The sequence below is a fragment of the Cherax quadricarinatus genome, chromosome 22, assembly GCF_038502225.1.
Source record: "Cherax quadricarinatus isolate ZL_2023a chromosome 22, ASM3850222v1, whole genome shotgun sequence".
In the NCBI taxonomy this organism is placed as follows: Eukaryota; Metazoa; Arthropoda; class Malacostraca; order Decapoda; family Parastacidae; genus Cherax; species Cherax quadricarinatus.
The window spans coordinates 36,886,924-36,914,310 of NC_091313.1; the positions used below are offsets into that span (position 1 = coordinate 36,886,924).

Genomic DNA, 27,387 nt, shown 5'->3' on the forward strand with positions numbered 1-27,387 from the left:
CATCACTTGCAGAACTATTCCATTTCCTAACACCTCCGTGGCTGAAGACATACTTCTTAACATCCCTTTGACTCATCTGAGTCCTCAGCTTCCAATTGTGACCCTTTGTTTCTGTGTCCCATCTCTGGAACATCCTGTCTCTGTCCACCTTGTCTATTCCCCGCAGTATTTTGGATGTCGTTATCATGTCTCCCCTAACCCTCCTGTCCTCCAATGTCGTCGGACCGATTTCCCTTAACCTTTCTTCATAGCACATTCCCCTTAGCTTTGGAACTAGCCTTGTTGCAAACCTTTGCACTTTCTCTAATTTCTTGACTGGTGCTGCGTACTCCAGTAAGGGCCTGACGTACACAGTGTATAAAGTCTTGAACGATTCCTTACTAAGGTACCGGAATGCTATTCTCAGGTTTGCCAAGCGCACATATGCCGCAGCAGTTATCTGGTTAATGTGTGCTTCTGGCAACGTACTTGGTATTATACTCACTCCTAGATCTTTCTCCTTGAGTGAGATTTGCAGTCTTTGGCCTCCTAGCCTATACTCTGTCTGCGGTCTTCTTTTCCCTTCTCCGATCTTCATGACTGCATTTGAAGATTGAGACACTTATGCAGAATATGGGAATCTTTATTCAGGAAACGTTTCGCCACACAGTGGCTTCTTCAGTCCAATACAAAGAGGAAGGCATAAGGAGAGGAGGAGAATGAGGTAATCAGTCCCTCAACCTGGAGTCGATGTGTTCAGTCCATCAATCTTGTAGAATGTACAGCATAGGGCCGTAGACGTGGCTTATATACTGTAGAGATGTGAGGTGAAGCAGGTTGAGGGACTGATTACCTCATTCTCCTCCTCTCCTTATGCCTTCCTCTTTGTATTGGACTGAAGAAGCCACTGTGTGGCGAAACGTTTCCTGAATAAAGATTCCCATATGCTGCATAAGTGTCTCAATCTTCAACTTGTCGGTTTTTCAAACCATTCATCACAACTGTCAGACACTGCAGCATCATGGGATCTTGTTACAAAGAATTCTTCTACACTTGTTCAACCTTTGGACGAAGACCTACTTCGACTAATGGATGGTACCACTATGACCCCGCCTCCGCCTGCTTCACCTCACATCTCTACAGTATATAAGCCACGTCTACGGCCCTATGCTGTACGTTCTACAAGATTGATGGACTGAACACATCGACTCCAGGTTGAGGGACTGATTACCTCATTCTCCTCCTCTCCTTATGCCTTCCTCTTTGTATTGGACTGAAGAAGCCACTGTGTGGCGAAACGTTTCCTGAATAAAGATTCCCATATGCTGCATAAGTGTCTCAATCTTCAACTTGTCGGTTTTTCAAACCATTCATCATGACTGCATTTGGCGGGGTTAAATTCTAGGAGCCAGTTTCTGGACCACACATCCAGCCTGTCCAGGTCTCTTTGTAGACCTGTCCGGTCCGCATCTGATTTAATTCTCCTCATTAACTTCACATCATCTGCAAACAGGGACGCTTCTGAGTCTATCCCTTCCGTCATGTCGTTCACATATACCAAGAATAGCACTGGTCCTAGGACTGGCCCCTGTGGGACCCCGCTCGTCACAGGCGCCCACTGTGTGTGTGTGTGTGTGTGTGTGTATGTACTCACCTAGTTGAGGTTGCGGGGGTCGAGTCCGAGCTCCTGGCCCCGCCTCTTCACTGATCGCTACTAGGTCACTCTCCCTGAGCCCTGAGCTTTATCATACCTCTGCTTAAAGCTATGTATGGATCCTGCCTCCACTACATCGCTTCCCAAACTATTCCACTTACTGACTACTCTGTGGCTGAAGAAATACTTCCTAACATCCCTGTGATTCATCTGTGTCTTCAGCTTCCAACTGTGTCCCCTTGTTACTGTGTCCAATCTCTGGAACATCCTGTCTTTGTCCACCTTGTCAATTCCTCTCAGTATTTTGTATGTCGTTATCATGTCCCCCCTATCTCTCCTGTCCTCCAGTGTCGTCAGGTTGATTTCCCTTAACCTCTCCTCGTAGGACATACCTCTTAGCTCTGGGACTAGTCTTGTTGCAAACCTTTGCACTTTCTCTAGTTTCTTCACGTGCTTGGCTAGGTGTGGGTTCCAAACTGGTGCCGCATACTCCAATATGGGCCTAACGTACACAGTGTACAGGGTCCTGAATGATTCCTTATTAAGATGTCGGAATGCTGTTCTGAGGTTTGCTAGGCGCCCATATGCTGCAGCAGTTATTTGGTTGATGTGCGCTTCAGGAGATGTGCCTGGTGTTATACTCACCCCAAGATCTTTTTCCTTGAGTGAGGTTTGTAGTCTCTGACCCCCTAGACTGTACTCCGTCTGCGGCCTTCTTTGCCCTTCCCCAATCTTCATGACTTTGCACTTGGTGGGATTGAACTCCAGAAGCCAATTGCTGGACCAGGTCTGCAGCCTGTCCAGATCCCTTTGTAGTTCTGCCTGGTCTTCGATCGAGTGAATTCTTCTCATCAACTTCACGTCATCTGCAAACAGGGACACCTCACAGTCTATTCCTTCCGTCATGTCGTTCACAAATACCAGAAACAGCACTGGTCCTAGGACTGACCCCTGCGGGACCCCGCTGGTCACAGGTGCCCACTCTGACACCTCGCCACGTACCATGACTCGCTGCTGTCTTCCTGACAAGTATTCCCTGATCCATTGTAGTGCCTTCCCTGTTATCCCTGCTTGGTCCTCCAGTTTTTGCACCAATCTCTTGTGTGGAACTGTGTCAAACGCCTTCTTGCAGTCCAAGAAAATGCAATCCACCCACCCCTCTCTCTCTTGTCTTACTGCTGTCACCATGTCATAGAACTCCAGTAGGTTTGTGACACAGGATTTCCCGTCCCTGAAACCATGTTGGCTGCTGTTGATGAGATCGTTCCTTTCTAGGTGTTCCACCACTCTTCTCCTGATAATCTTCTCCATGATTTTGCATACTATACATGTCAGTGACACTGGTCTGTAATTTAATGCAGTTATTTGGTTGATGTGCGCTTCAGGAGATGTGCCTGGTGTTATGCTCACCCCAAGATCTTTTTCCTTGAGCGAGGTTTGTAGTCTCTGGCCCCCTAGACTGTATGTGTGTGTGTGTGTGTGTGTGTGTGTGTGTGTGTGTGTGTGTGTGTGTGTGTGTGAGTGTGTGTGTATATGTGTGTGTGTGTGTGTGTGTGTGTGTGTGTGTGTGTGTGTGTGTGTGTGTGTGTGTGTGTGTGTGTGTGTGTGTGTGTGTGTGTGTGTGTGAGGGATGTGGGTTTCGGTGGTGGCCGTTTGAAGATCTGGGTTTAAGATAAGGTTGAGTGCGGATGCTCTTGCATGGTGGTGATGGTATCAAGATTCAAGGATTTTGAACATATGAGTCAATTATTGTGAATTCTTACTTCTTATATGTATTACTTTGAAAATGTTTCTAGAAGATAAGAGTTTTACTAGCTAATGTTCCAAAAAATTTTGTCTATTGCTTATCATTTTTTGAATACTGTGCAATGTTTAAACTTGCATAACTTATTCAGAAAATTGCTTACGTTAACATGACTCGCGAAATCGTAATGACACGATTGCAAACAAACCATACCACGGGCAGGGATAGAACCCGCGGTCAGAGAGTCTCACAACTCCAGCCCGTCGCGTTAGCCACTGGATAAGCTAGCCACAATAAGATTCGTCCAACTACGTATATTTCTACACCATAGGAAGGTTAGATTCGTCTGTAAAAAAACTTGCATTGTTTTCACAGTGGTGCCTATGCTAACGTTCCTATGGTGTAGAAATATACCAAGTTGGGCGAATTTTATTGTGGCTAGCTGGTCCAGTGGCTATCGCGACGGTCTGGAGTTTTGAGACTCTCTGACCGCGGGTTCTATCCCGCACGTGGTGTGATTTGCTTACGTTTTGAGAATTTTTAACCTCCGTTTCTTTATTTGAACAATGAAAGTCACTTGAGTGGTCATCTGTCACATGAATGGTCACCTGTCACATGAGTGGTCACCTGTCACATGAGTGGTCACCTGTCACATGAATGGTCACCTGTCACATGAATGGTTACCTGTCACATGAGTGGTCACCTGTCACATGAGTGGTCACCTGTCACATGAATGGTCACCTGTCACATGAATGGTCACCTGTCACATGAGTGGTCACCTGTCACATGAGTGGTCACCTGTCACATGAATGGTCACCTGTCCCATGAGTGGTCACCTGTCACATGAATGGTCACCTGTCACATGAGTGGTCACCTGTCACATGAATGGTCACCTGTCACATGAGTGGTCACCTGTCACATGAGTGGTCACCTGTCACATGAATGGTCACCTGTCACATGAGTAGTCACCTGTCACATGAATGGTCACCTGTCACATGAGTGGTCACCTGTCACATGAGTGGTCACCTGTCACATGAATGGTCACCTGTCACATGAGTGGTCACCTGTCACATGAGTGGTCACCTGTCACATGAATGGTCACCTGTCACATGAGTAGTCACCTGTCACATGAATGGTCACCTGTCACATGAGTGGTCACCTGTCACATGAGTGGTCATCTGTCACATGAGTAGTCACCTGTCACATGAATGGTCACCTGTCACATGAGTGGTCACCTGTCACATGAGTGGTCACCTGTCACATGAATGGTCACCTGTCACATGAGTGGTCACCTGTCACATGAGTGGTCATCTGTCACATGAGTGGTCATCTGTCACATGAATGGTCACCTGTCACATGAGTGGTCACCTGTCACATGAGTGGTCATCTGTCACATGAGTGGTCATCTGTCACATGAATGGTCACCTGTCACATGAGTGGTCACCTGTCACATGAGTGGTCACCTGTCACATGAATGGTCACGTGTCACATGAGTGGTCACCTGTCACATGAGTGGTCATCTGTCACATGAGTGGTCATCTGTCACATGAGTGGTCATCTGTCACATGAGTAGTCACCTGTCACATGAATGGTCACCTGTCACATGAGTGGTCACCTGTCACATGAGTGGTCATCTGTCACATGAGTGGTCATCTGTCACATGAGTAGTCACCTGTCACATGAATGGTCACCTGTCACATGAATGGTCACCTGTCACATGAGTAGTCACCTGTCACATGAATGGTCACCTGTCACATGAGTGGTCACCTGTCACATGAGTGGTCATCTGTCACATGAGTGGTCATCTGTCACATGAGTGGTCATCTGTCACATGAGTGGTCACCTGTCACATGAATGGTCACCTGTCACATGAGTGGTCACCTGTCACATGAGTGGTCACCTGTCACATGAGTGGTCATCTGTCACATGAGTGGTCACCTGTCACATGAGTGGTCACCTGTCACATGAGTGGTCATCTGTCACATGAGTAGTCACCTGTCACATGAGTGGTCACCTGTCACATGAGTGGTCATCTGTCACATGAGTGGTCACCTGTCACATGAGTGGTCACCTGTCACATGAGTGGTCATCTGTCACATGAGTAGTCACCTGTCACATGAGTGGTCATCTGTCACATGAGTGGTCATCTGTCACATGAGTAGTCACCTGTCACATGAGTGGTCATCTGTCACATGAGTGGTCATCTGTCACATGAGTAGTCACCTGTCACATGAGTGGTCATCTGTCACATGAGTAGTCACCTGTCACATGAGTAGTCACCTGTCACATGAAGTAGTCACCTGTCACATGAGTGGTCACCTGTCACATGAATGGTCACCTGTCACATGAATGGTCACCTGTCACATGAATGGTCACCTGTCACATGAGTGGTCACCTGTCACATGAATGGTCACCTGTCACATGAGTGGTCACCTGTCACATGAGTGGTCATCTGTCACATGAGTGGTCATCTGTCACATGAGTAGTCACCTGTCACATGAGTAGTCACCTGTCACATGAAGTAGTCACCTGTCACATGAGTGGTCACCTGTCACCTGAGTGGTCACCTGTCACATGAGTAGTCACCTGTCACATGAGTAGTCACCTGTCACATGAGTAGTCACTTGTCACATGAGTGGTCACCTGTCACATGAGTGGTCACCTGTCACATGAATGGTCACCTGTCCCATGAGTAGTCACCTGTCACATAAGCGGTCGCCTGCCGAATGAGTAGTCACATGTCATATGAGGTAGTCACCTGTCACATGAGTGGTCACCTGTCACATGAGCGGTCGCCTGCCACATGAGTGGTAACCTGTCACATGAGTGGTCACCTGTCACATGAGTAGTCACCTGTCACATGAGTAGTCACCTGTCACATTAGTAACCTGTCACATGAGCGGTCGCCTGCCACATGAGTGGTCACCTGTCATATGAGTGGTCACCTGTCACATGAGCGGTCGCCGGCCACATGAGTGGTAAGCTGTCACATTAGTGGTCACCTGTCACATGAGTAGTCACCTGTCACATGAGTTAGTCACCTGTCACATGAGGTAGTCACCTGTCACATGAGCGGTCGCCTGCCACATGAGTGGTCACCTATCACGTGAGTGGTCACCTGTCACATGAGCGGTCGCCTGCCATATCAGTGGTAACCTGTCACATGAGTGGTCACCTGTCACATAAGTAGTCACCTGTCACATGAGTAGTCACCTGTCACATTAGTCACCTGTCAGATGAGCGGTCGCCTGCCACATGAGTGGTCACCTGTCACAAGAGTGGTCACCTGTCACATGAGTAGTCACCTGTCACATGAGGTAGTCACCTGTCACATGAGGTAATCACCTGTCACAAGAGTGGTCACATGCATATGAGTAGTCACCTGTCACATAAGTATTCACCTGTCACATGAGGTAGTCATCTGTCACATGAGTGGTCACTTGTCACATGAGTAGTCACCTGTCACATGAGGTAGTCACCTGTCACATGAGGTAGTCACCTGTCACATGAGTAATCACCTGTCACATGAGTAGTCACCTGTCACATGAGTAGTCACCTGTCGCATGAGTGGTCACCTGTCACATGAGCGGTCGCCTGCTACATGAGGGGCAACCTGTCACATGAGTGGTTACCTGTCACATGAGTGGTCACTTGTCACATGAGTAGTCACCTGTCACATGAGGTAGTCACCTGTCACATGAGGTAGTCACCTGTCACATGAGTAATCACCTGTCACATGAGTAGTCACCTGTCACATGAGTAGTCACCTGTCGCATGAGTGGTCACCTGTCACATGGGTAGTCACCTGTCACATGAGTAGTCACCTGTCACTTGAGCGGTCACCTGTCACATGAGTGGTCACCTGTCACATGAGTAGTCACCTGTAACATGAGTGCTCCCCTGTCACATGAGTGGTCACCTATCACATGAGTGGTCACTTATCACATGAGTGGTCACCTGTCACATGAGTAGTCAACTATAACATGAGTGGTCACCTATCACATGAGTGGTCACCTGTCATATGAGTAGTCACCTATCACATGAGAGGTCACCTGTAACATGAGTGGTCACCTGTCACATGAGTGGTCACCTGTCACATGAGTAGTCACCTATTACATGAGTGGTCGCCTGTCATATGAGTGGTCACCTGTCACATGAGTGGTCACCTGTCACAAGAGTGGTCATCTGTCACATTAGTCACCTGTCACATGAGTGGTCACCTATCACATGAGTGGTCACCTATCACATGAGTGGTCACCTGTCACATGAGTGGTCACTTGTCACATGAGTGGTCACCTGTCACATGAGTAGTCACCTATCACATGAGTGGTCGCCTGTCATATGAGTGGTCACCTATCACATGAGTGGTCACCTGTCACATGAGTGGTCACCTGTCACATGAGTGCTCCCCTGTTACATAAGTGGTCACCTATCACATGAGTGGTCACCTATCATATGAGTGGTCACCTGTCACATGAGTAGTCACCTTTCACATGAGTGGTCACCTGTCACATGAGTAGTCACCTATCACATGAGTTATGACCTCTCACATGAGTGGTAACCTGTCACATGAGTAGTCACCTGTCACATGAGTAGTCACCTGTCAGATTAGTCACCTGTCACATGAGCTGTCGCCTGCCACATGAGTGGTCACCTGTCATTTGAGTGGTCACCTGTCACATGAGTAGTCACCTGTCATATGAGTGGTCACCTGTCACATGAGTGGTCACCTATCACATGAGTAGTCAACTATCACATGAGTAGTCACCTATCACATGAGTGGTCACCTGTCACGAGTGGTCACCTGTCACATGAGTGGTCACCTGTCACATGAGTAGTCACCTATCACATGAGTGGTCACCTGTCACATGAGTGGTCACCTGTCACATGAGTGGTCACCTGTCACATGAGTGGTCACCTGTCACATGAGTAGTCACCTATCACATGAGTGGTCACCTGTCACATGAGTGGTCACCTGTCACATGAGTGGTCACTTATCACATGAGTAGTCACCTATCACATGAGTGGTCACCTGTCACATGAGTGGTCACCTGTCACATGAGTGGTCACCTGTCAGATTAGTCACCTGTCACATGAGCGGTCGCCTGCCACATGAGTGGTCACCTGTCATATGAGTGGTCACCTGTCACATGAGTAGTCACCTGTCACATGAGTGGTCACCTGTCACATGAGTAGTCACCTGTCACATGAGTAGTCATCTGTCACATTAGTCACCTGTCACATGAGCGGTCGCCTGCCACATGAGTGGTCACCTGTCACATGAGTGGTCACCTGTCACATGAGCGGTCGCCTGCCACATGAGTGGTAACCTGTCACATGAGTGGTCACCTGTCACATGAGTAGTCACCTGTCACATGAGTAGTCACCTGTCACATTAGTCACCTGTCACATGAGCGCTCGCTTGCCACATGAGTGGTCACCTATCACATGAGTGGTCACCTGTCACATGAGTAGTCACCTCTCACATGAGGTAGTCACCTGTAACATGAGGTAGTCACCTGTCAAAAGAGTGGTCACCTGTCACATGAGTAGTCGCCTGTCACATGAGGTAGTCACCTGACACATGAGGTAGTCACCTGTCACATGAGTAGTCACCTATCACATGAGTAGTCACCTGTCACATGAGTGGTCACATGTCACATGAGCGGTCGCCTGTCACGTGAGTGGTAACCTGTCACATGAGTGGTAACCTGTCACATGAGTATTCACCTGTCACTTGAGTAGTCACCTGTCACATGAGGTAGTCACCTGTCGCATGAGTGGTCACCTGTCACATGAGCGGTCGCCTGCCACAAGAGTGCTAACCTGTCACATGAGTGGTCACCTGTCACATGAGTAGTCACCTGTCACATGAGTGGCAACCTGTCACATGAGTGGTCACCTGTCACATGTAGTCACCTGTCGCATGAGTGGTCACCTGTCACATGAGTAGTCACCTGCCACTTGAGTGGTCACCTGTCACATGGGTAGTCACCTGTCACATGAGTAGTCACCTGTCACTTAAGTGGTCACCTGTCACATGAGTGGTCACCTGTCACATGAGTAGTCACCTGTCACATGATTGTTCCCCTGCCACATGAGTGCTCCCATGTCACATGAGTGGTCACCTATCACATGAGTAGTCAACTATCACATGAGTGGTCACCTATCACATGAGTGGTCACCTGTCACATGAGTAGTCACCTATCACATGAGTGGTCACCTGTCACATGAGTGGTCACCTGTCACATGAGTGGTCACCTGTCACATGAGTATTCACCTATCACATGAGTGGTCACCTGTCACATGAGTGGTCACCTGTCACATGAGTGGTCACCTGTCACATGAGTAGTCACCTATCACATGAGTGGTCACCTGTCACATGAGTGGTCACCTGTCACATGAGTGGTCACCTGTCACATGAGTAGTCAACTATGACATGGGTGGTCACATGTCACATGAGTGGTCACCTGTCACATGAGTGGCCACCTGTCACATGAATGGTCACCTGTCGCATGAGTGGTCACCTGTCACATGAGTAGTCACCTATCACATGAGTGGTCACCTGTCACATGAGTGGTCACCTGTCACATGAGTGGTCACCTGTCACATGAGTGGTCACCTGTCACATGAGTAGTCACCTATCACATGAGTAGTCACCTGTCACATGAGTGGTCACCTGTCACATGAGTGGTCACTTATCACATGAGTAGTCACCTATCACATGAGTGGTCACCTGTCACATGAGTGGTCACCTGTCACATGAGTGGTCACCTGTCACATGTGTAGTCAACTATGACATGAGTGGTCACATGTCACATGAGTGGTCACCTGTCACATGAGTGGCCACCTGTCACTTGAATGGTCACCTGTCGCATGAGTGGTCACCTGTCACATTAGTAGTCACCTATCACATGAGTGGTCACCTGTCACATGAGTGGTCACCTGTCACATGAGTGGTCACTTGTCACATGAGTAATCACCTGCCACATGAGTGGTCACCTGTCACATGAGTGGTCACCTGTCACATGAGTGGTCACCTGTCACATTAGTAGTCACCTTTCCCGTGAGTGGTCACCTGTCACATGAGTGGTCACCTGTCACATGATTGGTCACCTGTCACATTAGTAGTCACCTATCACATGAGTGGTCACCTGCCACATGAGTAGTCATCTGTCACATGAGTAGTAACCTATCACATGAGTGGTCACCTGTCACATGAGTGGTCACCTGTCACATGAGTGGTATTATGTAAATATACCTTGAGAAATTATACAAAAGACATAGAAGTGAAGGAATCAACACAGAAAATACATTTCCCTGTAAACAAATTAAAAAAAAGTGTGTGTGGGATAATGATCTTGATTCAATGTGTTGGAGCATGGGTAAGAAGGGAAGAGTGTATGGGAGGTGAGATGAAGTGGGTGATATAGTGGGTATGGGATCTTGTTCCATGGAATTGGAGATGTAATGATCTTTGTTCGAAAGATGGAACATTGGTGGAGGAGTGGGTGACGGTAAGGATGCTCTTGATCCGAGCAGTTTGAGCAGAAATGAAGATGATCATAATCCAAGGAGATGGAGCTAGGTTGGTTAAGGGTTAGGAAGTGGACCATAAGTGATGGAGAGGCAGAGGCTGTGATTAGTCTTAGGTGGTATGCGGCAGTGAGGCAAAGGTGGATCTTGATCCAAAATAATGTAGCTTGATTGGTCTTGATTCAGTAGCTGGTGCATGTATGATTGAGAGAACTGGAGTAGGAGGTGTAGGAAATAAGGGTGAAGGGGGTCTTGATCAAAGGGGGTGGAGATAAGTTGGTCTTGGTCCAGAACCTGAATCCTCTTGATCTAGGAGCTAGAGCATGTAAAATGCATCCCACTATGAAGCGCCACTCTGAGTGACAACCCCCCATTTACCTCAGTGACCTGATTGATTTCAAAACCATGGTGATGAATATCACTATCCAGCCCAAAACGTGGAGGTTCCTTTCAGAGGCCTCTGTGTACCTTCCTGGGGAGCACAATAAGGCAAGATCACTTGTCACTCAGTCGACGAGTGAATAGTTACTCCAGCAGTGTTGACACTCACTCAGCAGTATGTCGCCCAAGTGTTTGCACTACACCACCTCACGAGGTAAGATAGAAGAAGACAGCCTGAAGACATTCAGGCAAACCCTAATTCTAGTTCTCGTTCTGATGGCAGTGATGACACTTCCCAACCCATAAAAATGACTCAGTGGAAGAGTGGCAGAAGTAAATCATGGTTCAAGTGAATTCAGCACTCAGCATGGCAACAATGTGATGATAAGAGTGCAGCACTCAGCATGGCAACAATGTGATGATAAGAGTGCAGCACTCAGCATGGCAACAATGTGATGATAAGAGTGCAGCACTCAGTATGGCAACAATGTGATGATAAGAGTGCAGCACTCAGCATGGCAACAATGTGATGATAAGAGTGCAGCACTCAGCATGGCAACAATGTGATGATAAGAGTGCAGCACTCAGCATGGCAACAATGTGATGACGAGAGTGCAGCACTCAGCATGGCAACAATGTGATGACGAGAGTGCAGCACTCAGCATGGCAACAATGTGATGATAAGAGTGCAGCACTCAGCATGGCAACTATGTGATGACGAGAGTGCAGCACTCAGCATGGCAACAATGTGATGACGAGAGTGCAGCACTCAGCATGGCAACAATGTGATGACGAGAGTGCAGCACTCAGCATGGCAACAATGTGATGATGGAAAGAGAGTAAATCTCATCTTTGTCATATGGTAAGATAGTAGACTCCATCCTTCTCTTGTGGTAAGATAGTAGACTCCATCCTTCTCTTGTGGTAAGATAGTAGACTCCATCCTTCTCTTGTGGTAAGATAGTAGACTCCATCCTTCTCTTGTGGTAAGATAGTAGACTCCATCCTTCTCTTGTGGTAAGATAGTAGACTCCATCCTTCTCTTGTGGTAAGATAGTAGACTCCATCCTTCTCTTGTGGTAAGATAGTAGACTCCATCCTTCTCTTGTGGTAAGATAGTAGACTCCATCCTTCTCTTGTGGTAAGATAGTAGACTCCATCCTTCTCTTGTGGTAAGATAGTAGACTCCATCCTTCTCTTGTGGTAAGATAGTAGACTCCATCCTTCTCTTGTGGTAAGATAGTAGACTCCATCCTTCTCTTGTGGTAAGATAGTAGACTCCATCCTTCTCTTGTGGTAAGATAGTAGACTCCATCCTTCTCTTGTGGTAAGATAGTAGACTCCATCCTTCTCTTGTGGTAAGATAGTAGACTCCATCCTTCTCTTGTGGTAAGATAGTAGACTCCATCCTTCTCTTGTGGTAAGATAGCAGACTCCATCCTTCTCTTGTGGTAAGATAGTAGACTCCGTCCTTCTCTTGTGGTAAGATAGTAGACTCCATCCTTCTCTTGTGGTAAGATAGTAGACTCCATCCTTCTCTTGTGGTAAGATAGTAGACTCCATCCTTCTCTTGTGGTAAGATAGTAGACTCCATCCTTCTCTTGTGGTAAGATAGTAGACTCCATCCTTCTCTTGTGGTAAGATAGTAGACTCCATCCTTCTCTTGTGGTAAGATAGTAGACTCCATCCTTCTCTTGTGGTAAGATAGTAGACTCCATCCTTCTCTTGTGGTAAGATAGTAGACTCCATCCTTCTCTTGTGGTAAGATAGTAGACTCCATCCTTCTCTTGTGGTAAGATAGTAGACTCCATCCTTCTCTTGTGGTAAGATAGTAGACTCCATCCTTCTCTTGTGGTAAGATAGTAGACTCCATCCTTCTCTTGTGGTAAGATAGTAGACTCCATCCTTCTCTTGTGGTAAGATAGTAGACTCCATCCTTCTCTTGTGGTAAGATAGTAGACTCCATCCTTCTCTTGTGGTAAGATAGTAGACTCCATCCTTCTCTTGTGGTAAGATAGTAGACTCCATCCTTCTCTTGTGGTAAGATAGTAGACTCCATCCTTCTCTTGTGGTAAGATAGTAGACTCCATCCTTCTCTTGTGGTAAGATAGTAGACTCCATCCTTCTCTTGTGGTAAGATAGTAGACTCCATCCTTCTCTTGTCCTTCTCTTGTGGTAAGATAGTAGACTCCATCCTTCTCTTGTGGTAAGATAGTAGACTCCATCCTTCTCTTGTGGTAAGATAGTAGACTCCATCCTTCTCTTGTGGTAAGATAGTAGACTCCATCCTTCTCTTGTGGTAAGATAGTAGACTCCATCCTTCTCTTGTGGTAAGATAGTAGACTCCATCCTTCTCTTGTGGTAAGATAGTAGACTCCATCCTTCTCTTGTGGTAAGATAGTAGACTCCAAGATAGTAGACTCCATCCTTCTCTTGTGGTAAGATAGTAGACTCCATCCTTCTCTTGTGGTAAGATAGTAGACTCCATCCTTCTCTTGTGGTAAGATAGTAGACTCCATCCTTCTCTTGTGGTAAGATAGTAGACTCCATCCTTCTCTTGTGGTAAGATAGTAGACTCCATCCTTCTCTTGTGGTAAGATAGTAGACTCCATCCTTCTCTTGTGGTAAGATAGTAGACTCCATCCTTCTCTTGTGGTAAGATAGTAGACTCCATCCTTCTCTTGTGGTAAGATAGTAGACTCCATCCTTCTCTTGTGGTAAGATAGTAGACTCCATCCTTCTCTTGTGGTAAGATAGTAGACTCCATCCTTCTCTTGTGGTAAGATAGTAGACTCCATCCTTCTCTTGTGGTAAGATAGTAGACTCCATCCTTCTCTTGTGGTAAGATAGTAGACTCCATCCTTCTCTTGTGGTAAGATAGTAGACTCCATCCTTCTCTTGTGGTAAGATAGTAGACTCCATCCTTCTCTTGTGGTAAGATAGTAGACTCCATCCTTCTCTTGTGGTAAGATAGTAGACTCCATCCTTCTCTTGTGGTAAGATAGTAGACTCCATCCTTCTCTTGTGGTAAGATAGTAGACTCCATCCTTCTCTTGTGGTAAGATAGTAGACTCCATCCTTCTCTTGTGGTAAGATAGTAGACTCCATCCTTCTCTTGTGGTAAGATAGTAGACTCCATCCTTCTCTTGTGGTAAGATAGTAGACTCCATCCTTCTCTTGTGGTAAGATAGTAGACTCCATCCTTCTCTTGTGGTAAGATAGTAGACTCCATCCTTCTCTTGTGGTAAGATAGTAGACTCCATCCTTCTCTTGTGGTAAGATAGTAGACTCCATCCTTCTCTTGTGGTAAGATAGTAGACTCCATCCTTCTCTTGTGGTAAGATAGTAGACTCCATCCTTCTCTTGTGGTAAGATAGTAGACTCCATCCTTCTCTTGTGGTAAGATAGTAGACTCCATCCTTCTCTTGTGGTAAGATAGTAGACTCCGTCCTTCTCTTGTGGTAAGATAGTAGACTCCGTCCTTCTCTTGTGGTAAGATAGTAGACTCCATCCTTCTCTTGTGGTAAGATAGTAGACTCCGTCCTTCTCTTGTGGTAAGATAGTAGACTCCGTCCTTCTCTTGTGGTAAGATAGTAGACTCTGTCCCTTCTCTTGTGGTAAGATAGTAGACTCCGTCCTTCTCTTGTGGTAAGATAGTAGACTCCATCCTTCTCTTGTGGTAAGATAGTAGACTCCGTCCTTCTCTTGTGGTAAGATAGTAGACTCCGTCCTTCTCTTGTGGTAAGATAGTAGACTCCATCCTTCTCTTGTGGTAAGATAGTAGACTCCATCCTTCTCTTGTGGTAAGATAGTAGACTCCGTCCTTCTCTTGTGGTAAGATAGTAGACTCCGTCCTTCTCTTGTGGTAAGATAGTAGACTCCATCCTTCTCTTGTGGTAAGATAGTAGACTCCGTCCTTCTCTTGTGGTAAGATAGTAGACTCCATCCTTCTCTTGTGGTAAGATAGTAGACTCCGTCCTTCTCTTGTGGTAAGATAGTAGACTCCGTCCTTCTCTTGTGGTAAGATAGTAGACTCCGTCCTTCTCTTGTGGTAAGATAGTAGACTCCGTCCTTCTCTTGTGGTAAGATAGTAGACTCCGTCCTTCTCTTGTGGTAAGATAGTAGACTCCATCCTTCTCTTGTGGTAAGATAGTAGACTCCGTCCTTCTCTTGTGGTAAGATAGTAGACTCCGTCCTTCTCTTGTGGTAAGATAGTAGACTCCATCCTTCTCTTGTGGTAAGATAGTAGACTCCGTCCTTCTCTTGTGGTAAGATAGTAGACTCCGTCCTTCTCTTGTGGTAAGATAGTAGACTCCGTCCTTCTCTTGTGGTAAGATAGTAGACTCCGTCCTTCTCTTGTGGTAAGATAGTAGACTCCATCCTTCTCTTGTGGTAAGATAGTAGACTCCGTCCTTCTCTTGTGGTAAGATAGTAGACTCCGTCCTTCTCTTGTGGTAAGATAGTAGACTCCGTCCTTCTCTTGTGGTAAGATAGTAGACTCCATCCTTCTCTTGTGGTAAGATAGTAGACTCCGTCCTTCTCTTGTGGTAAGATAGTAGACTCCGTCCTCTCTTGTGGTAAGATAGTAGACTCCGTCCTTCTCTTGTGGTAAGATAGTAGACTCCAAGATAGTAGACTCTTTCTCTTGTGGTAAGATAGTAGACTCCATCCTTCTCTTGTGGTAAGATAGTAGACTCCATCCTTCTCTTGTGGTAAGATAGTAGACTCCGTCCTTCTCTTGTGGTAAGATAGTAGACTCCGTCCTTCTCTTGTGGTAAGATAGTAGACTCCGTCCATCTCTTGTGGTAAGATAGTAGACTCCATCCTTCTCTTGTGGTAAGATATTAGACTCCGTCCTTCTCTTGTGGTAAGATAGTAGACTCCGTCCTTCTCTTGTGGTAAGATAGTAGACTCCGTCCTTCTCTTGTGGTAAGATAGTAGACTCCGTCCTTCTCTTGTGGTAAGATAGTAGACTCCATCCTTCTCTTGTGGTAAGATAGTAGACTCCGTCCTTCTCTTGTGGTAAGATAGTAGACTCCGTCCATCTCCTGTGGTAAGATAGTAGACTCTGTCCTTCTCTTGTGGTAAGATAGTAGACTCCATCCTTCTCTTGTGGTAAGATAGTAGACTCCGTCCATCTCTTGTGGTAAGATAGTAGACTCCGTCCATCTCTTGTGGTAAGATAGTAGACTCTGTCCTTCTCTTGTGGTAAGATAGTAGACTCCATCCTTCTCTTGTGGTAACATAGTAGACTCTGTCCTTCTCTTGTGGTAAGATAGTAGACTCTGTCCTTCTCGTGTGGTAAGATAGTAGACTCCATCCTTCTCTTGTGGTAAGATAGTAGACTCCGTCCATCTCTTGTGGTAAGATAGTAGACTCCGTCCATCTCTTGTGGTAAGATAGTAGACTCTGTCCTTCTCTTGTGGTAAGATAGTAGACTCCATCCTTCTCTTGTGGTAACATAGTAGACTCTGTCCTTCTCTTGTGGTAAGATAGTAGACTCTGTCCTTCTCTTGTGGTAAGATAGTAGACTCCATCCTTCTCTTGTGGTAAGATAGTAGACTCCGTCCATCTCTTGTGGTAAGATAGTAGACTCCGTCCATCTCTTGTGGTAAGATAGTAGACTCTGTCCTTCTCTTGTGGTAAGATAGTAGACTCCATCCTTCTCTTGTGGTAACATAGTAGACTCTGTCCTTCTCTTGTGGTAAGATAGTAGACTCTGTCCTTCTCTTGTGGTAAGATAGTAGACTCCATCCTTCTCTTGTGGTAAGATAGTAGACTCTGTCCTTCTCTTGTGGTAAGATAGTAGACTCTGTCCTTCTCTTGTGGTAAGATAGTAGACTCCGTCCTTCTCTTGTGGTAAGATAGTAGACTCCATCCTTCTCGTGTGGTAAGATAGTAGACACCATCCTTCTCTTATGGTAAGATAATAGACTCCGTCCTTCTCTTGTGGTAAGATAGTAGACTCCGTCCTTCTCTTGTGGTAAGATAGTAGACTCTGTCCTTCTCTTGTGGTAAGATAGTAGACTCCGTCCTTCTCTTGTGGTAAGATAGTAGACTCCGTCCTTCTCTTGTGGTAAGATAGTAGACTCCGTCCTTCTCTTGTGGTAAGATAATAGACTCCATCCTTCTCGTGTGGTAAGATAGTAGACACCATCCTTCTCTTGTGGTAAAATAGTAGACTCTGTCCTTCTCTTGTGGTAAGATAGTAGACTCCGTCCTTCTCTTGTGGTAAGATAGTAGACTCCGTCCTTCTCTTGTGGGAAGATAGTAGACTCCGTCCTTCTCTTGTGGTAAGATAATAGACTCCATCGATCTTGATGAATTATAAACCACCTGGATTCCCAAAAACTGCACAATCCAGGGCAACATGGGTTCAGGGCAGGTCGCTCCTGCCTCTCACGACTATTGGATTACTATGATATGGCCTTGGATGTACTGGAAGAAAATCAGAATGCAGATGTAATATACACAGACTTTGCAAAAGCGTTTGACAAGTGCGATCATGGCGTAACAGCGCACAAAATACGTGCTAAAGGAATAACTGGGAAAGTGGGGAGATGGATCTTCAACTTCCTAACAAACCGAACACAAAGAGTAGTGGACAACAGAGTTAAATCGGAGGCTGCCATAGTGAAGAGCTCTGTTCCACGAGGCACAGTACTCGCCCCCATCCTGTTCCTCATCCTCATGTCAGACATAGACAGAGATATAACCCACAACATCGTATCATCCTTTGCAGATGATACTAGGATCTGCATGAGGCTGTCATCTATTGAGGACACGGTTCACCTCCAAGAAGATATAAACAAAGTTTTCCAATGGGCAACGGCAAACAATATGATGTTCAATGAGGACAAATTCCAACTACTCCGTTATGGAAAACTGGATGAGATAATAACTAGAACTGAGTATACTACAAACTCTGGCCATACAATAGAGCGGAAAAATAATGTAAGGGACCTGGGAGTAGTAATGTCTGAGGATCTCACGATCACAAGTGCAAAGAAAATGATAGGATGGATAATGAGAACGTTCAGAACGAGAGATGCCAAGCCAATGATGATACTTTTCAAATCACTTGTTCTCTCTAGACTGGAATACTGTTGTACATTAACATCCCCGTTGAAAGCAGGTAAAATTACGGATCTAGAGAGTGTACAGAGATTCTTTACTGCACGTATAAGTTCTGTCAAGCACCTTAACTACTGGGAACGCTTGCAAGCACTTGACTTGTGCTCGTTGGAACGCAGGAGAGAGAGATATATCATAATCTACACTTGGAAAATCCTGGAAGGATTGGTCCCAAATCTACACACAGAAATCACTCCCAAATAAAGTAAAAGACTGGGCAGGCGATGCAGAATACCCCAATTAAAAGTAGTTCGGGGCCCAAGACTGTTCAACAGCCTCCCAGCAAGCGTAAGGGGAATTATCAATAAACCCCTGGCTGCCTTCAAGAGAGAGCTGGACAGATACCTAGAGTCAATGCTGGATCAGCCGGGCTGTGGCTCGTACGTTAGACTGCGTGCGACCAGCAGTAACAGCCTTGTTGATCAGGCCCTGATCCACCGGGAGACCTGGTCGTGGACCGGGCCGCGGGGGCGTTGATCCCCGGCATAGCCTCCAGGTAGTCTCCAGGTAGATAGTAGACTCCGTCCTTCTCTTGTGGTAAGATTTTAGACACCGTCCTTCTCTTGTGGTAAGATAGTAGACTCTATCCTTCTCTTGTGGTAAGATAATAGACTGTCCTTCTCTTCTGGTAAGATAGTAGACTCCATCCTACTCTTATAGTAAGATAGTAGACTCCATCCTTCTCTTGTGGTAAGATAGTAGACTCAATCCTTCTCTTATGGTAAGATAGTAGACTCCATCCTTCTCTTGTGGTAAGATAGTAGACTCCATCCTTCTCTTGTGGTAAGATAGTAGACTCCCTCCTTCTCTTATGGTAAGATAGTAGACTCCATCCTTCTCTTGTGGTAAGATAGTAGACTCATCCTTCTGTTTTGGTAAGATAGTAGACTCCATCCTTCTCTTGTGGTAAGACAGTAGACTCCATCCTTCTCTTGTGGTAAGATAGCAGACTCCATCCTTCTCTTGTGGTAAGATAGTAGACTCCATCCTTCTCTTATGGTAAGATAGTAGACTCCATCCTTCTCTTGTGGTAAGATAGTAGACTCATCCTTCTCTTGTGGTAAGATAGTAGACTCCATCCTTCTCTTGTGGTAAGATAGTAGACTCCATCCTTCTCTTGTGGTAAGATAGCAGACTCCATCCTTCTCTTGTGGTAAGATAGTAGACTCATCCTTCTCTTATGGTAAGATAGTAGACTCCATCCTTCTCTTGTGGTAAGATAGTAGACTCCATCCTTCTCTTGTGGTAAGATAGCAGACTCCATCCTTCTCTTGTGGTAAGATAGTAGACTCATCCTTCTCTTATGGTAAGATAGCAGACTCCATCCTTCTCTTGTGGTAAGATAGTAGACTCATCCTTCTCTTATGGTAAGATAGTAGACTCCATCCTTCTCTTATGGTAAGATAGTTGACTCCATCTTTCTCTTTTGGTAAGATAGTATACTCCATCCTTCTCTTGTGGTAAGATAGTAGACTCCATTCTTCTCTTGTGGTAAGATAGTAGACTCCATTCTTCTCTTATGGTAAGATAGTAGACTCCATCCTTCTCTTGTGGTAAGATAGTAGACTCCATTCTTCTCTTGTGGTAAGATAGTAGACTCCATTCTTCTCTTGTGGTAAGATAGTAGACTCCATCCTTCTCTTGTGGTAAGATAGTAGACTCCATCGATCTTGATGAATTATAAACACTTACAATATTTGTGTATCTTTATATTGTAGACGTTACGTTAACTAATGGCTTTATCACAACAATATAGGGGCATAAGTGGAACATTATAGAAAACGAGTGAATCAGTTTCTCAGGCTAGCACTGTCCTGTATTGTAGTGATAATGCCGTCGATTCGCGAAACGTCTCTAAATTAAAGATACCGAAATGTTGCATATGATTCAAATTTACCATCTTGTTGCTGTTGTATACCTTTGCTTCCCAGTTTAAGTTACTTAAGGTACTGGTATTTCATGTTTGCATTAACCACTTGCTCTATGAACCGCTTGGATTAGTACTTCACTAAGACTATAATTAAAACCTTAAGTTTGACCTGTATCTTTTATACAAGCGAATTGTTGTGAAGGATTCAAGTTGCTTGAATTACTTACAGATGTATATTAAATAATACTTAACTGGTCCAGTAAAACATGAAATATTGAGAGTTTTATCACGTAGTGATTTAAACTATTTAAACCACGAAATGAAATTACGTAAGTATCTAGAGTAGCACTGTATTGTGACTACTAGACAAACTATGCAGCTAGTAACTAAGTAACAAGCCGATAATAATTCTACTGTAAACCCTTTAAAAGGGGTAACAAAATATACTTTGATGTGAGACTCGGTTAAGTAAATATTTTAAAAAGTCTTAAAGCACACAGTAATTAACGAAAGTTTGCAAAAATCCAATAGAGAGAAACTGCACGTTTCTAGCCATTGCTGGATAACAGTTAATCATCATCTATTTACAAACCTCTGGAATAAATGACACAATAAGCAAAAGCAACCAAATCGAAATGAGCCTCAACAAGGGAACTTAGCTTTCTAATTTTTATCTTACGTAAAGTTGATCCCCTGAGCTAGGTAGTCCAGCATATGATCTTGATGTCTCCAGTCACTGTGGACTTTTCCTACTTCTTTAGTGTGAAAGGTACTCGTCGCCACTCTTAGTGTCGGTCGTCGTAAAAGCCTGAAAACAACCCACCGCGTTTAGTTCCATTCCTTTGCTACCTATTTACATTTTCACTTATTCATTTATATCTAATTCACATTTAATCCAAATTTTGGAGAATGTTTTTTTTAGACGATGTTTCGGACCACCAAGGACTATTAACGGAGAAATAGGTATTCAAAATATGACCCAGAAGGGACTGAAATGCAGATCAAAGGTTAATTCTGACTTGTTTCCCAATTTGTCTATATTCCACAAAGTATATAACAAAAACAGTGTCTGAGGAAAACTAATATCACGCACGTGTAATCCAAATAGAAAAAAAATATCAATGACACAGTACTGTTCTAAACAAATGATCTTACACATCCAACAATGCTAAGAATCTCACCTGGTGAATTTATCGGGAAATAACGGTAGATTGGTAGCTAGCGTGAGACCTCGTTGGGGTGACCAGGTAGCAAGCAATATTGCATTGTCACTTGGTAAGCTGTAGGGCAGGTATGTATACATACTGCACAGGGAAAAAAATCTCTCTACACTCTTTCTTTCTTATTAAATTCATTAATTTAGAGACTTTCAGTCAGACTATCACGTATAGCAGAGAAATTACTAACTTCTTAGTTTAAAATTATGAAATACACAGACATTCACAACCGGTTATTCATTACCTGAACATTTTCGAACCGTCATTCACTACAAGCAACATGGAGTTGGTCACCGAGAAGGCTTCGTGGAGGTGATGCAAGTGCAGAAGAGACAAGCGGGTTACGACAAGTAGTCTCGTTGACCACACAAGGAAGTTCTTTAGGGACCACTCGACGAGAACTGCGAGAAAGACTGGGTCGTCACTCATCACCATCACAGTCGTACACCACGACTCCCGCCGCAGCTGTTGACGACAGCTTGGTAAATGTTATGAGACCGTCCAATTTAAATGGCAATGTAACTTAACTACTTTAGTAGAAATGTGAAGGTGACGTACCCGCCGAGCCTTGGCAACCACAGTGATGAGCTGCACCAACGTCTCATTAGCGTTGCGGATGTTCGATGTCACCTCAAACACTGCTACACCCCAGGGAGACCACGGATAAATTGTCTCCTGTATAAATAGGAACAGATGCGTGAATCTCATTTATTCAGCGAATTAATTTCTATAAGATTTATTTACGACAGTGTCAGATATTTTCACTATAAAAAAAACTGCCTACCCTTAATACATAGGTAGTAGATGGGGATCCGTCAGCAAAAAAGAAGACAGCGCATCTTGAGTCAGATTCTTCTCCAAGAACTGCTCTTATAACCTGAGGTGTTTCAGGGCCGTGACTACCTAAGGAAAACATTGCCTCTAGCATTACCAGGTAAGAAAATATTATGATACAGAAGATACAACTGCTGTAATGATGTTTACCTGTTCTTAGTATACTGTAAAAGGACGAGTTGAGGAATTGCATTTGTTTTTAATATGATTTCTTTACGTATCTGTTAAATGAAAAACAAATGATAAAAAAATGAATTTCAATTTGAGTTTTTTATGTAGATCGTCTTATATTATGAGACAATTTAACGGGAAAATTCTTGAGTCATGTAGTTTTAATATTTGTAGTTTTATGACATGTTAGTATTTATAAGAAAAATAATTTTTTTCCTTATTTAAAGAACAATGGAATTATTTATTTTTATACAAGAAATGAAAGTCATTTTAGTAATTAAAATATAGGTCAAATAAAATGCAATTTCGGTAATGTAATTAAACGTCTTTGCTATCAGTAAAACGTAATTTCATTAGACGAGAAAAAAATGTAATAGACAGTTAAGTATAATCTTACCTGGAGTTTACCTGGAGTTTACCTGGAGTTTACCTGGAGTTTACCTGGAGTTTACCTGGAGTTTACCTGGAGTTTACCTGGAATTTACCTGGAGTTTACCTGGAGTTTACCTGGAGAGAGTTCCGGGGGTCAACGCCCCCGCGGCCCGGTCTGTGACCAGGCCTCCTGGTGGATCAAAGCCTGATCAACCAGGCTGTTGCTGCTGGCTGCACGCAAACCAACGTACGAGCCACAGCCCGGCTGATCAGGAACTGACTTTAGGTGCTTGTCCAGTGCCAGCTTGAAGACTGCCAGGGGTCTGTTGGTAATCCCCCTTATGTGTGCTGGGAGGCAGTTGAACAGTCTCGGGCCCCTGACACTTATTTTATGGTCTCTTAACGTGCTAGTGACACCCCTGCTTTTCATTGGGGGGATGGTGCATCGTCTGCCAAGTCTTTTGCTTTCGTAGTGAGTGATTTTCGTGTGCAAGTTCGGTACTAGTCCCTCTTACATGGGATACAAGGTCCAAGAATATTCCAATAACTTTGAAGATGGTGAGATTTTCTTTATCTGTGTGTAAGGGTTTAGGTCTACTCACAGCCTACAGTAATTTCAGGATTTGTCTTGAAGCTTAATTTTTAAAAACATGATGTGCTCTAGGCCATCTAAAATCTCAAAAATATTTAAAATATATTATGGATTTTAGAATTCAAAATAAGTTTTGCGTCAAGAATTTAGTAACTGTCTTGCCAGTAGCGCCTGAGATAAAAGTTCAGATGATCCTCTGAACTGCAGCATCCTCACCCGTTGAAATATAAACACTTAAGCAGTATAATGTGATCCTTTATTTACAACGTTTCGTCCACGTAGTGGGCTTTATCAAGTCACACTTATCTGTATATCCAACAACTTCAACCAGAACAACGGCTTCTATAACATAGCTGAACATCTTACCAAGAAACTTCTTCATCGCTATCCCACATAACATAAGAATGGAGGAACACTGTAAAAGGTCTACTCATATACGTATCCAATCTCTTTTTAAAGCTACCCAAGGTCCTAGCCTCTATCACCCTACTCGGAAGATTGTCACATGCAGCATTCTCCACCTGACTCCATCTTATAAATACTCTCGTACCTTTTTTGTGACTTGATAAAGCCCACTGTGTGGGCGATACATCGTCAATAAAGAATCACATTATATTGCTTAAGTGTTTATATTTCCATTGTGTCGGTATTTTATACCATTTATTTCCATCTTCACTCATAATTCACAGTGCAGGCACTGTGCTTCCCACCTCCAGGATTCGAGATTGCCTAACCGGTTTCCTGAATTTTCCTTTTGAATTTTTCCTATAAATAAAAGCTTAATTTCTTATCATACTGGAAAAAGACTGTGTCTGCTTTCTTAACATATGTCCATAATTTTTAAAGGGGTGGACAGGTAAGCCAGTAGAAGGCCTCGGTCAGATGACCAAAAGCTCCAACGGCGGGTCATCATGTGACTAAGATCAGCATCAGGAAACACTTGTCCTGTGTCCTGACGAACCTAACCTAACCTACATGAGAGAAGGATGGCGACTACTCTTTTGCCATATAGGAGACAGATGGAGCCTCCTGTCTTACCATATGTTTGAAGCTGATGAGCGGCATTAAGGTAGACAGCAGCAGACAGCAGCAGCGACCACAGAAGAGCCTCACTCAGCCACACCATCTCTGACCAACCACTGCAAACATGTCACAAGCTGTTATGTCCCTAATGGAAATAAGTCACTTTGTCTGACTTTTTGTGTTATCTTGGGTAATATACACGTGCTACTGTGTATGAAAATTTATGTAATTGTATTTATGTGTACCTGTACCGGAATAAACTTAGTTTTGTCAGTATTTGAACCATGCATGGTGGTGTACACTCTCTCTACATCACATTGTTACCATGCTCAGTGCTTCACTATCATCATCACATTGTTACCAGTTCCAAACTGGGTGCAGCAATCTCATCCTCACATTTACACTATTGACGGTATCTAATTATTGGTCATAAATCTGAGACTCCTGTGGGTTTGGTTTATTCACATCAGTACCTATGACGCTTAAATTTCACGAATTATCCATCGGTTCATTCATCACTTCCACTAATAACATTTTCCGAGGTGTGACATGAACTGTGGTGTTCCTAGTAATTAGAACATTCTTCACAGTGTCAACACCAACTTATGTTTCAGCTTAAAAGTTGCGAATCTGTTCAAAATGATATGGCCAACTGTTGTAGAAAGTAAGGAATTGTGATCCTTTCTCGCTATGTTCTGCACAAAACAATTATAGTAATCACTTCCGATAATTAACTGAATTAGGCTGACTCTGTATATTTGTTAAGACAGGTCTACTCTACTGAATGTAACAGTTGTAATTTGTTAACCTTAGACACGGGCACTAGTTTGGAAGTTCTCCATTACCGCAGTTTCCACCGTCTTTGCAATATTCCCAATACTGTCAGTGAATTTACCTTAGTCACACATTTTATTAAAGACCCAGAGACATTAGGTTGTAGCTTGGTAAGAGACTTCTTGCCTAGTTAGAGCAATGTAATCTTCCTGCTGGACGACCTTTGTGAATCTTGTGTGATTCCTTACAAATATTTAATTGAGCGATTGAAAATGCTGCAGACTTAGTGTCATCATTGAAGATTTATTCGTATTTTGTGGCACACCACTGAGTGCGGTAGCCTGGCTGGCTTCGTCTCCTATTGAAAACATTTAACAATCATTGTGATTTCCTTTGCACTTGAAACACGTCTCTTCTTCCTGGTTACCTGGACACTTGTCGCACAGGTACATCAGTTGGGCTCTTCCACGAACGGTTGTTGGCAGTGTACGCAATCTTGTATCTTAGCATTTCAACGCACATATACATAGAAGCGTTTTTAAAATTATGGCTTGTCCATTCGTCATATTTTATTATTTATTTTATTAACATAGTAAGTGTCCATGTTGACTCCTGATGACAATTTACTGGCTGGAGTGTACTCTCCTATGATTAGACAATGGTTTGGCTTCCACTTCCTAAGAAAAGGAGTTTTCTGCACGTCTGGTATCTTGCATACAAGACAACGTCTTTCAAACACTGGCTAATATCACAGTAACAGTAGTTTGTATTAAACTTAATATTCAAGCTTTCTTAACATGCCACGCTCCTTTCTTAGACAACCCCAAGAAGGACCTTCTGAGTGGTAGCCTGAATTGTATTTCCTTTCATTACTTTTTCCTACAATTCGAGGCGTCACCTGCTCAGTTTCAAATTCTCATTAAAATAACTGGCATCTGCACCTGCCTGGTGACCAACGTCGGTAAACTCATTCCCAGCAGTCTAGAAGGACTCGGATAACGTCCAAAACAATCAGTGGCGAAATTCAGAAATTCAAAATAGGTGAATTTTAATTCGACGACGACGGAGAGTGGAATTCAAGTGGATAGGTGAGGATTTGGACATTTTATATGTTAAATAATATATTTTTTTAAGCTCGTTATATCACGTTAAAAAAAACTGCTCCTTACATTTTCTGAACGGCTGCAGTATTTGATATATGACGCTTCTCATGGCTAGGAGAGTACCCATGAACCTTCATATATGTGCGAGATATTTTTGTTAATATAGTGAAATAATTATAAAGCTTGGAATTGTTGGAATATGTAATATATATTGGAGAATGACTCTTCTGATCGGTTTTAATTTTCCATCGCTGGTCTTGTATCCTGAAGACAACGTTCGTGATGACACTGACTGGCCTACGTCACAGTTACCAAATTTTATTCAATAAATAACAATATTTATCTGTAGTCAATAACTAGACAATGCTTCTTCATATTGGCTTCAAACGTTATTGATGATACCCCAAAAGTCTAGTCACAGTAGGCTAGTAATTTGGAATTATACTGAAACTGTTAAAAAATCTGGAATGGTTTGAATCAGATCAGTTGCTGAAGAACGTTTTTTCTGATCGTTTTAAATATTCTCTGTTGGTGTATTTATTAAGAGAAAGATTCGCGTTCACTTTGAGTTGTCAACATTTCAATTTGCCAGTTTTATTAAACAAATTGTTTCCCAAGTAATAACTAGGGATTGACTTTCCTATCGGCTTCAAACTCTAAATGCAAATTTATCTTAATTGGAAGTACTATTTTGTTTTTATTTTGGGCTGAGCTACTGCCCATTTCATAATTTCTTTTAAAGTTATTTTATCAAACTGGATTTTCTCAAAACGTAAAATCAAATATTTTCCTTATAGGTTCATAAAGAATTTGAAATAGAATATAAATGAGAAAAGAAAACTGAAAAAGAAAAGTCTGGTTTGGAAGGAACTTTCAAAGTTAACGATAACTGACTTCTAAATTTCGGCCATTTCCTAATTTTGTGTCCGTGAGATGTAAAGAGAAAACCTTCTTTCTCCAGTTTAAAAATTTCAACACGAATCCTCCTTAAAAGAATATTGCT

At 43.7% G+C, this 27,387-nt stretch overlaps 1 protein-coding gene across 1 annotated transcript in view; it reads right to left on the reverse strand.

Moving 5' to 3' along the window:
• The window catches only part of LOC128689620 (probable glutamate receptor), a 46,097-nt gene extending 20,306 nt beyond the window's left edge, over positions 1-25,791 (reverse strand). The window contains exons 1-7 of the mRNA XM_070087710.1: positions 25,709-25,791; positions 24,523-24,623; positions 22,300-22,418; positions 22,074-22,190; positions 21,760-21,980; positions 21,480-21,602; positions 20,978-21,106 (exon numbers count right to left, since the gene is read on the reverse strand). Coding sequence (XP_069943811.1) covers positions 20,978-21,106; positions 21,480-21,602; positions 21,760-21,980; positions 22,074-22,190; positions 22,300-22,418; positions 24,523-24,623; positions 25,709-25,791 — 893 coding nt within the window. The remainder of the gene's footprint in view (positions 1-20,977; positions 21,107-21,479; positions 21,603-21,759; positions 21,981-22,073; positions 22,191-22,299; positions 22,419-24,522; positions 24,624-25,708) is intronic.
• Between the last annotated feature and the right edge of the window lie 1,596 nt (positions 25,792-27,387).